General features: G+C 45.8%; 5 protein-coding genes across 7 annotated transcripts in view; 3 read left to right on the top strand and 2 right to left on the bottom strand.

The window, feature by feature from the left end:
• The first annotated feature begins 568 nt into the window (after nucleotides 1-568).
• On the top strand, nucleotides 569-1,919 carry LOC135433118 (ficolin-1-like). Its single transcript, XM_064689076.1, has 3 exons — nucleotides 569-713; nucleotides 777-1,666; nucleotides 1,731-1,919. The coding sequence occupies exons 1-3, from the start codon at nucleotides 648-650 to the stop codon at nucleotides 1,846-1,848; spliced, it is 1,074 nt and encodes a 357-aa protein (XP_064545146.1). The 5' UTR covers nucleotides 569-647; the 3' UTR covers nucleotides 1,849-1,919.
• A 1,330-nt stretch (nucleotides 1,920-3,249) lies between these two features.
• Rpn1 (regulatory particle non-ATPase 1) lies at nucleotides 3,250-6,346 on the bottom strand. 2 transcript variants are annotated; one of them, XM_064689090.1, is made up of 2 exons: nucleotides 4,319-6,346; nucleotides 3,250-4,248 (listed from the first exon to the last, which is right to left on the bottom strand). In XM_064689090.1, exons 1-2 carry the CDS (start codon nucleotides 6,221-6,223, stop codon nucleotides 3,406-3,408), a joined length of 2,748 nt encoding a protein of 915 aa, XP_064545160.1. In that variant the 5' UTR covers nucleotides 6,224-6,346; the 3' UTR covers nucleotides 3,250-3,405. The 2 variants fall into 2 exon arrangements, with proteins under 2 accessions (XP_064545160.1, XP_064545159.1); XM_064689089.1 differs by having other exon boundaries at nucleotides 3,250-4,254.
• Nucleotides 6,347-6,494: 148 nt separating this feature from the next.
• Mtr3 lies at nucleotides 6,495-7,655 on the top strand. Its single transcript, XM_064689096.1, has 2 exons — nucleotides 6,495-6,722; nucleotides 6,786-7,655. The coding sequence occupies exons 1-2, from the start codon at nucleotides 6,578-6,580 to the stop codon at nucleotides 7,631-7,633; spliced, it is 993 nt and encodes a 330-aa protein (XP_064545166.1). The 5' UTR covers nucleotides 6,495-6,577; the 3' UTR covers nucleotides 7,634-7,655.
• Nucleotides 7,641-9,951, bottom strand: Prp3 (pre-mRNA processing factor 3). Of its 2 annotated transcripts, XM_064689095.1 has the most exons (3): nucleotides 9,687-9,948; nucleotides 8,582-9,614; nucleotides 7,641-8,491 (listed from the first exon to the last, which is right to left on the bottom strand). In XM_064689095.1, exons 2-3 carry the CDS (start codon nucleotides 9,465-9,467, stop codon nucleotides 7,737-7,739), a joined length of 1,641 nt encoding a protein of 546 aa, XP_064545165.1. In that variant the 5' UTR covers nucleotides 9,468-9,614; nucleotides 9,687-9,948; the 3' UTR covers nucleotides 7,641-7,736. The 2 variants fall into 2 exon arrangements, with proteins under 2 accessions (XP_064545165.1, XP_064545164.1); XM_064689094.1 differs by having other exon boundaries at nucleotides 8,582-9,951.
• Nucleotides 9,952-10,257: 306 nt separating this feature from the next.
• Mi-2 (chromodomain-helicase-DNA-binding protein Mi-2 homolog) overlaps nucleotides 10,258-10,485 on the top strand; it is a 28,629-nt gene continuing 28,401 nt past the window's right edge. Inside the window, exon 1 of the mRNA XM_064689084.1 lies at nucleotides 10,258-10,416. Within this exon, the coding sequence (XP_064545154.1) occupies nucleotides 10,380-10,416 (37 nt within the window). The 5' untranslated portion in view covers nucleotides 10,258-10,379. The remainder of the gene's footprint in view (nucleotides 10,417-10,485) is intronic.

The raw sequence follows: 10,485 nt of genomic DNA on the forward strand, positions 1-10,485 counted from the left end.
GTAACATATGAATTAACTCTGTATGCAGGGAGTGCGCACGGCAGGCCACGTCAAGGATTAGTAAACAATTTTGATTACTTGTGCAATCTATAATACTGGCTTTTGTTTATAACTAGATAACTTTAAATACAACCTGTTTGTTTTTGCTTCGTAGTCGGTCGCATGAGATCCCTATATCATTTTTTTCGAAATTTGATTTCTTTTGTTGCTTATAAACCCATCAGAACAGTCGCCTTTTACGCTTCTATATATAAGTTTTTATTCTCGAATAAAACTCTCGCCTGAACTATACAAGCTGACTATTTCTGCTAAATCTGAACCGCCAACTTTTCGCTCGTTAGTTCGACGCTCAGGTTACCTGATTAACTCAGGCTCAGGACGTCATGGCTGGTCTGTTTTTGATGCTTTTCACTCAAACTTTGACCACCCCTTTCCTGCCCTTATATATTGTATAGATGAATTATAGAATCTGCACGGTAAATGCTGTCGGAATTACATAATCTTTTTAAATGATATTACGACGACGGTGACGGTCACAGTTTGATCTTATAAATGGATTTAAGACGAACGTGTACTTTAAAGTTGAGAATCTCACGTTCAGTTCAATTGTTGCTCTGTCAAAGAATAGTTTAACTAAAAAGTCGAAAATGCAATACGCTCTGCTACTTGCCTTAGTTGGATTTCTACTTGGAGCTGCAAATGCCCAATGGCCGGTAATTGAGGATTGTAATTGGAGCTGTAAGTGATTCATATAAGTAATTGATTCGTCCTTGTAGGCCAACCAGATAAGCGTCCAGGTGCAAAACGCTCAGAAGATAAATGCGAAGCTGCAAGAAAAACTCAACGAGCTGCAAATCAAGTTGGCCGAGAATCGTTACAAGGACGAGCTGATTAAATCCATGCAAGAGACAAACAACTTTCTGACCAAGCAGTGCGGCACAACGTGCACAAGTGTGTCTGCCGTGCAATTGAAGGACAAAATCAGCGAACTGAAGGCCAACATCGAGTCGTACAAGCAAATGCTGAACAATAATCAAACCTCGCGGGTGAACGCTGCTCAGCAACAGCTGAAAAAATGTCTCGGCCAACTGGTCCCGAAAAATCCAGACTCAAGTGCACCCAATACAGAGACAGTCGAGAAGCCTCAAGCGGCAGCAACCAGCTGCTTACCCATGGGCTATAGATCAGGCTTGCAAACAATCCAACTGCCTGGCAATTCGCCGATCACCGTGCTCTGCGATGGCAGCACAGCAGGTCCTGGCTGGACGGTCATCCAGCGCAGATTCGATGGCAGCGTGGACTTTTACAGAAGCTGGCATGAGTATATCGAGGGCTTTGGCCAAAACAACTCCGAATTCTTTATCGGCTTGGAGAAACTCTATCGCATCACTAGCTATCAGCCGCATGAGCTGTATATCCACATGGAGGAGTTTAATGGAAAAACCAGCTTCGCTCGCTATAGTCGTTTCGAGATTGGCAATGAAATCGCAAAGTTCGAATTGAAACAGTTGGGCAGCGTAACCGGCAGTGCCCAGGACAAGCTCTCCAAAAGTGTCCAGATGAAGTTCACAACATTCGATCAGGACAACGACTCGAGTGCGGATCAAAATAATGCTGTCCATTACCATGGTGCCTGGTGGTATACCAAGGATCTGTCTGGCAGCAGGTGAGTAATCAGATTATTCACATTACTTAAATATTTAACAACATATTCTTTACACCGAATCAAGCAATTTAAATGGAAAGTATTTTAACTATGAAACCAGTAATTATCAAGGAATGTACTGGAGTCGGGACAGAACTCTCAAATCAGTTAAAATGCTTATTCGTCCGACCCATGCGGCTTAAATGAAGGAAAACAGCATCTTTTTTTATCACTTACATTTAAAAATCAATTAATAAATTGCTGAAAATGTCAAGTTTTATGCTTTACTAAACCCCACACAAGTAAATCAAATCGATTTCATGAATTATAAACCACATTAGACGCGGGATTTCAGAAGATCATGCATATTATTATTAAGAGGCGTAACTGGAACCGAAATCGTTAACTACTTAGATAATAGAATAACAACAGCTGCTAGGATGGAAATCTTGAAATCTTGAAACGTTGCTGAACAAATGTTAACTTCACTTTTTTGTATAAATTCCCTTTAACCAAATGTACCCCAAGTTTACTTTCGACTACGCTAAAATTTAAAATATGAGAAAGTAAGGATATCTTCGGCAAGCCGGAGATTTAATACCCTTGCACACATTTGATTTTTGCAGATATGTGAGAACAATGCAGCTCGACAATGCTGAGTTTGTTAAAATATCTTTGAAAACAGAATATGTTGCCTTATAATATTTCTAATATTCCACGGATCTTTCCCATAGCAGCTATATTATATAGTGGTCCGATGTTAATGAGATTTTTCATACATGTAGGGGGCTTAGTAAAACTTATAAATGCCAAGTTTGGTTAAGATATCTTGATAAACAAAAAAGTTGTTCATACAAGTACTTAATTTTCGACCGATCGTTCCTATTACAGCTATATGAATTAGTGGTCCGATGTTAATAGGATTTTGCTTATATATGGGGAGAATAGTGAAATTAAGAAATGTCAAGTTTGGTCAAGATATCTTGAAAAACAAATAACGTGGCTATATCGACTCGGCTGTTGATTCTGATCAAGAATATATATACTTAATTAGGTCGGAGATGGCTCCTTCTAAGCATTCGATTCGAGACAAAATTATAATATCCTCGGCAGGGATATAAAAAGTGCTTAAAATAAGCTAAATAGCTGAATCTGTCTAAAATGTCCACTGTTTACGGTTGAATACCTCTAATAATAGCCTTATTTAGCTAGAAAAATGCTGAACTGGCCACAGTGCTGCCAACACATAAAAAATAATTAGCTGAATCTGTCTGTTTACGGTTGATTACTTCTAAAAATAGCCTCATTTAGCTAGAAAAAAGCTGAACTGGCCACAAAGCTGCCAACACAATTTAATAAACTTTATGCCTACACTCTTGATCAATCTTCGTTTGATTCGTCTCTCTCTTCCCTGCACTAACCCGCTTTATGCTTCTTCTTCTTTCAGTGATACGTATATTTTCCTACATATGAATAAATAAAAAACTGCAGCCAATATTATTGGTATAAATCTAACTTTAATACGGCTGGCTGCTGTCTTGTTAAAATCGTCGAACGGAAATCGGTTGGTTTCGAAAAAGTTCCGAGACAATTGAGAAATATGATTTTAATATGTAAGTAAATAATATATTTAGATTATTTATTTATGACATATGCGTTAATTGCCAATGAAGAGACGACCATTTATTTTTCGGGTAGGTTTAATTTTGGGTTTTTGTTAATTGGGCGACACTTTACATAGCCTTAATTAATAGAAGCGACTACTTGACAAAATTAGGATTCTTCTTTAATATAACAAATCCTTCCATGACGGGCGTTAGCGAGATGTACTCATCGGTGGCCAGCTCGGCGCGCTCGCCTATTGCCAGCAACACGGGCGTGGTGTGCGTCTGAAAGCCTGTTATGGTCTTCGGTTTGCCCGCCTGGCCGACCACATCGATGGCAATGCCCACACGGACCGGCACCTGTAGCTGACTGAGATCCTCATCAAATGTGATAAGCATCCGTGCCTGCATGGCCGGCACCAGGGTGTACAATAGATAGTGGGAACGATTCAGGATAAGATTCTTGACATCAAGTAGCGACACCAATGTGGCCATCAATCCAGCAACAGCCATGGGATTCATAAGCTGGCGATCACTGTGATAGGGACTTAGGGATAGTGTGCCCTTGCCCAAATGCGTCAGACTCTGGGCAATGCGCACCATAAACAGATTGCTCGGATCCTTCGAGTGATACTGGGCCAACTGACGCAGCATCGAGGCGAGACGCGCATTATTGGTGCCAGCACCGACCAGGCCCATGGCAAAGATGGCATTGTGCGCCACTTCTGCATCGCTGTCGTGCGAGAACTTGCTCAACGTATCCAGTATGTTCAGCTTGGGATTTGAGGCCGATATCAGGCCCAGAGCCAGCGGCACGGCACGCCTAATAGCCGGTTCGCAGTAGCGCAGCAGATTGCCAAACGAACGATACGCCATCTCGGCGCCAATGTCCTCGCCCATGGCAATTAGTGCAATGCCCAGCACAGCGATCGATTGTGTAGCCGACAGATCTTTTTCGCGCTCCTTTTCCTTCTCCTTCTCCTTCTCCTTATCCTTTTCCTTTTCCTGAAACAACGTGGAGTTATATTAATTTGGAGACGATTAAATCTTGCCAATTTGAGCTATTTACCTTCTCCTTGCTCTTGTCCTTCTTGCCCTTCTCTTTCTCTTCATCGGCGTTGGGGGTCTCGTAGTGATCGGAGCAAATGTGGAGAAGCTGTTGAATTTTGAGCACATTGCCAGTGCCAGCATAAGCGCATATGTCCACCATGGTTGTGGCCATGCTGCGATACGGCTCCTCCAGCACTTCCAGGGTCATCATGACAGCCTCTGTGGACTTCTGGCGTCCCAAATAGAGCAAGCCCAGGCCCAGCCAGAGGAAACGCGTATAGGTATCCTTCAGATCCGACTTGGTCAGGCCCATGATGGTCTGCAGCAAGATCTCTGTAATCTCAGCATTGCATGAACCAACGCTTATCAGACCCAGCGACAGAGCGGTTATGCCCAGAATCTCGACACTGGCAGCCGTCTTGCCATTGCTGGCAAAGATCGTCTTCAGCGTATCGATGACAATGGCGCGATTAGAGCCAGCATAGGCAATGCCCAAGCCCAAAATGGCACCAATGCGCATGCACGTATTTTGATTATCAATATAATCGGAGAGCAAAGCGTGAGCCGGATCCACCTCGTTGCGTATGCCGCAGTTGACAATGCCGCAGGCCAGCAGGGCACCCGACTTGATATTGTCGTCGGTGGAGTACAGATATTTGTCAATCATGGTCAAACCGCCGTCGACATCCCAGAGCAGAATCAGGCCCAGGGAGGCGGTAGCCGAAAGCATGCCATGCTCCTTGTTCTTATATAGCCACTTGTTGCCGTCCTCCGAGAGCAGCTTATCCACGCCGAAGCCCGCATTTACAAAGCCATTGACAAAGCTGGCGGCCAAATTCTGTTTGGCCGAGTCCACCTGGATGGATGCAAAGCGCGAGCGTGAATTGTCCAAATGCGACTTGTAAATATCTTCCGGCGTCTTTGGCTCCATGATGTCCAGTTCACGGGCCAGATTCAAGAAATGCTTATTCAAGTTTGCATTGGACATGATCTCCATCAGATCATCGTAGTCCGATAGCGACTCATCCAGGTCCAGGCACACCTGCTGGCGGGCCAGCATAAAGGCGAGCTGCTTCTGCATGGCCGGCTCCTTGGGCTCCTTGAATATTTCGCCAATCTTGCCCATATCATTGAGCATCAGCGCCAGTCGCATGGCCTGAGTATGCTGATGGAACTTGCGGGCCAGCTGCAGGGCCGTCTCCAGTATGATGGTATTGTCCGGCTCGGGCACATATGGATAGCAGGACTGCAGATAGAGGCAGACGCGCGGATAGGCCGACTCGTCCACATATTCGGCCAGCAAATGCAAATGATCGATCTCAATGAGCAAATCGCAGGCATCTGCCTCCGCATTGTGCTCCATATTGTACGGTATTATCTGCTTGACCAGCTCGATGAGCTGGGTGCGAAACTCACCCGTAGTGTCGTGATAGTGGGCCGATATCTCGCCCGACAAATGGCGCACATACTCGTGACCCCAGTCACCGATGGTCTGGGTGCGATCGCAGAGGAAACGATAGGCCAGACAATCCTTGCCGCTGCCCATGGTCATGGAAAGCACCGAGATGATATCGGCGCACAGCTGACGCGAGCGCTCGTCGGGCATGTGCTTGTACACCGTTTTCATGGACTCGTAATGGGGACGCATGAATTTCAGTGGCTTTGGCACCGATGTCATCGACGTGGTCGATGCGCGTATCAGCTTGGCCATCATTTCCAATGCTGGCTGATACAATTTTATGTCCTTTTCCTGCAAGCGCAGCACCAACATCTCGAGCTCTTCCTGCAGCTGTTGATCCTCGTCCGATAGCTCTGGCTGCTGCTCCTTTTCATCCTTTTTGGCCTTGCCAGCATCTTGTCCCTTGCCTTTAGTTTCCTTGGCATCGCCAAGTGGCTTTTTCTCCAGCTTGGTTTCACCAGTCATGCTGTGCGTTGCGCGTCTGGAGCCCCTTGTTTAATTTTATAAATATAAAAAATGTATTTTTTCAATAATGCGGCGTTCACTTTTCTCCGCCTATTCTCTTTTTCTTTTCTTTACTACTAAGCAGAATTACAAAGCGCTTTTTGAGCTGTCAAAAACATGAGTTGCCAACTATTTGTAATTAGTGATGAAAGAAACATCGAAACATCGTTATATTGATACTCCCAATAGCTATATCGATACATATCGATGTTCCCTCTTAGCGCATTTTTCAGTAAAACCGTTTTTCTCAGCACTGGCTGCGAATTCAAAACACATGTTTTCATTTGCTTTTATTTTGCGGCATTTTGTAAAACAATGTTGCGCATTACACAAACCAAAAACACGCTGCTCGATGGCGCTACCATTGCCGAGCAACTATATACGACGCCTAAGGATTGCGAGGATTTTTTCGAAAGCATAGAGAAGCCGACTGAGGTTGTGGCTGCACCTCGCTCCACCTGTGGGTATCGAGAATAAAACCATTTGCTGGATTCGTAAAGTAACAACTAAATCGCATTTGCAGTTATACGTGCCGGCGTTCTGACGACGGTACGTGGATCTGCGTATATGGAATATGGCAATACGAAAGTGATGGCCATCGTGGCACCGCCGCGGGAGCTCGTCCGTTCAAGTGCTCGACGTGTGAATATGGGTGTCATCAATTGCTTCGTGAACTTTGCGGCCTTTGCCAGCGGCGAGCTGGAATCGGTGCCGGAGCGTGAAAAGCATTTGGGCAGCATGTTGACCAAAGCACTGGAGCCGCTCGTCTGTCGCAATGAGTTCCTCAACTTTCAACTGGACATACGGGTGCTCATCTTAGATGACGATGGCTGTTTGCTGAGCACTGCGATTAATTGCTGCGGCGTGGCACTGATCGAATGCGGCATATCCACATATGATTTAATAACTGCCTCCACGGCGTGCATCTACCGCGGCTATGTTTTTGTCAATCCCAGTGCCAAGGTGGAGGAACTACTTTGGCAGCATCGCGGCGGCAATGCTCTGGTGGGCAGCAGCAGCACCACCAACAGCAACAAAGATGCTTCGATACAGGAGCATGGGCTGTTAATTAACGCCAGCATGGACACCTTTGAGCAGCTGGCTCAGTGCCAACAGTGTGGCTATCTCAAGCCCGAGACCTACGTCAGGCTGCTCGACTATACCCTGGAGATTAACAAGTCACTGCGCCAGCTGATACGCCGCGTGCTAACTGAGCGTGTCAAGGAGCAGCACATATTGGATATGCGTGAGCGGGCAGAGGAACGGTTGGAGGATGAACGTTTGGCAACAATAATTGAAAGGCTCAAGCAACAGGGTCTCCATGAGTTTATACAGTCCAACATTAGGGAGGACCCGTATACAAAAAAATAAATCCACATTTTTGTACATAAAATCTGAATGTTTATAATTTTAAGCTTATATATCTAAACTTGTAACAAATTTTGTGGTCTAAACAGCTAGGTCGCTAGATTGTTTACTGCTGATCCGTAGAGGCTTCCAGCACAGCGCCTGAGTAGGCCAGATCCCAGTAGTGCTCCACCTGATGCTTTTGGAAGAATTCGCGTGCCATTTTCTCCATAGGAAATATTTTGAATTTGATTTCGCCAAAGTGCCGGCGTTGACTGGTGCCCTCCCAGACGAGCACACAAGAATTGGCCACATCTTGGCCATCATTACCCTTCACCACATCTTCCTCCCATTTAATGCGATGCAGCATGAGGCGACGGTATTTCTTCTGCTGCTTGGGCCCACCCTCAACGACAACAACACAGCAATCCCGGAAGAGCACCACGCTGCCGGTCATTTGCAGCTGCTTGGCATTCGTTTCGACTTTAAACTTTTTGCTCTGGTTATCCTGCAGATCACGTATACGGTAGACGCTCACGTGGACACCGCAACTGGTGTCTTCCTTAAGTTTGCGCTGTTTCTTTTCGCTTTTCTGTTCGCTCGTCAGCTTTCGGGCGTTATTGGCATCCTCGTGAGCCTTCTGACGCTTAGCCATTTGTTCGCGCACGTGCGCCTCGATTTTGGTGGGATCCTGCACAGCATCTGTGCCCAGCACACGCATCAGATTAGATATGCGCAGCTTTGGCTCCGGCGGCGCGACCAGGCCCAAGCGTATCTTCTCTTGCTCCTCTTTCCAGGCCTCACGGCGATTCTGTCGACGCAGCTTTTTGCGTTCCTTTTTGGTGAGGAACACGGGCAAGTAGACGGGCTTCAGAGGCTCATCTGCGAAATGGAATAGCATTAGTGTCATCATTTTATGTTAGCCAAATGATTTTGATACTTTTGACAACATCAATACTAAGGGTTACTCACTTGGCGGCTTCATTTGCGTGGGATGCTCGATGAGATTACTGATGGCCGTTTTGCGGATGCTGATCTTGCCGCTTGCTTCATCCAGTGTTTGCATATCCTGGCTGAGTATGACCGAGTCCCACCACTCCATGGCGGGCACATCATCGGGCATATCCTGCTTGGGTGCAATCAATGCCAGCTTTGTGGCCGAAGATATGCCCGTCTTGCGTGCTATTTGAGATATCTCGTTCTGCAAGCGCTCCAATTGGCTCTTCATACGCATTCGCTCCGCCAGCTGTTGGAACTTGCCGGGCTCGTGGAATCGCAACGTGCGTTTATTTCGCAGCGTCGGCTTCTGAGCAATTCGATCATCAAAATACTTGATGGCATCGTCCTGTCCAGTGCTGGTAGCACCGCTATGACTGCTGCCTTCGCTGCCCGTTGTCTGGCGCTGGAACACCTCGCGCTTCTTGGCGCGTATATTTGCCTTGAGCGTGGGCGTCACTGTTGGTATGTTGATGGCACGTCCACTCTTGTCCACGGTGCGCCCCTCCTCGTCCAGTATGAGCGGTTTGGGTCGCTCCTGCTGTTGCTGGGCAGCGGCAGCAGCTGCTGCTGCCACCGCCGTAGGCTGCTGTTGGATGATATTGGCCAGATTACCGGTTAGCTTGGCGCGTATTTGTGCCTGCAATTCGGCAATCTTTCTGGCCTTGTCTGCGTCCTCGGGCGTTGGTTTTTTGGATAACGCTTGGGTAGCCAGTGCAACTGGCATTCCGATTTGCGGCACGGACGCTAGCAGGGGATCCTTGTCACGTAGATTACTGAGCGCCCGCTTGCGCTCCTCGATCTCGCGCTGGGCATGCGCCATCATCAGTTTGATCTGTGTGGAGCTCAGCGATGAGGCCATCGCATCGATGGGCGCCCCCCCGTTCTTTTCCTTGACATCAAAACGTGACTTCTTAGGCGCAGCATCGACGCCGACGTCGGCGCCAGCAGCGCTGCGCTTGTTGGCTGATTTCGATTTTTGTTCGTCGGCGTCGGCGCTTTCGGCATCCTTGCGCGTTATAATGGACGACATAATATTCGCAATTAAATTGAACTGGCTAAAGACGTAAAAGTTATTTACCAAAAACTTTGCACATTCCGCTTAATCCGCAATGCTTTATTTTTGGTATTTGTTGTATGTTTATCTGCAAAAACGTTTACGTGAAAATTTCTTTGGCAAAAAGACAGGGTTGTTCCACTCTTCTTCCCACTGACAGCTAGAGTTGCGTTGTTCACTTTTAAACTAGTTTAATCGAACTAGTATTTTCAATTACGAACTGAACTGCACATTTAGTTATGGTAACATAAAAGGCAATTTTAAAACAAAGCTTAACATTGTCCCAAGTAAATCAACTTCACTTGCTCATTTATCGATAACTTTCGGGGCTCCAATTTTTGCACCCTGCACCGCCATTTTTGCTGGAGCGACATGACAGCTACAATTGGCACACGATAGCTATAAAAGCGATACTCGTAGCTATCGATTGTGATTCATTTATCTATATTTCACTTATTTTTTATCATTTCTAAATATCTTTGGTAAGCTTTATTTCGCTTGTTTTTTTTTTAATTGAAGTTTGGGTTTTTACTCGAAGTTTACTTACAGAAAAACTATCGACTCTGTCAATAAAATTATCGATAATTTCCCACCTCTATACAGAAGCGTATCGTCTATTTTTTTCTCGTCGTGTCTGTGTGTGCTTAATTATTTGTTGTGAAAATTAAGCGCTTTTATTGTGCATAAAACTTTGAAAATTTGCATTTAACTGCAAGCATGGCATCAGAGGAAGAGAATGACGATAATATCCAGGGTGAGTGCAATGTTTTTATCTGCATTTTACTCTGCTGAAAATTTTTCGGCAGAATATGAATACCAAACC

Source organism: Drosophila montana, unplaced genomic scaffold (genome assembly GCF_035044405.1).
Source record: "Drosophila montana isolate Dmon_TW-CO22-7 unplaced genomic scaffold, ASM3504440v1 contig_3217_1, whole genome shotgun sequence".
Taxonomy (NCBI): Eukaryota; Metazoa; Arthropoda; class Insecta; order Diptera; family Drosophilidae; genus Drosophila; species Drosophila montana.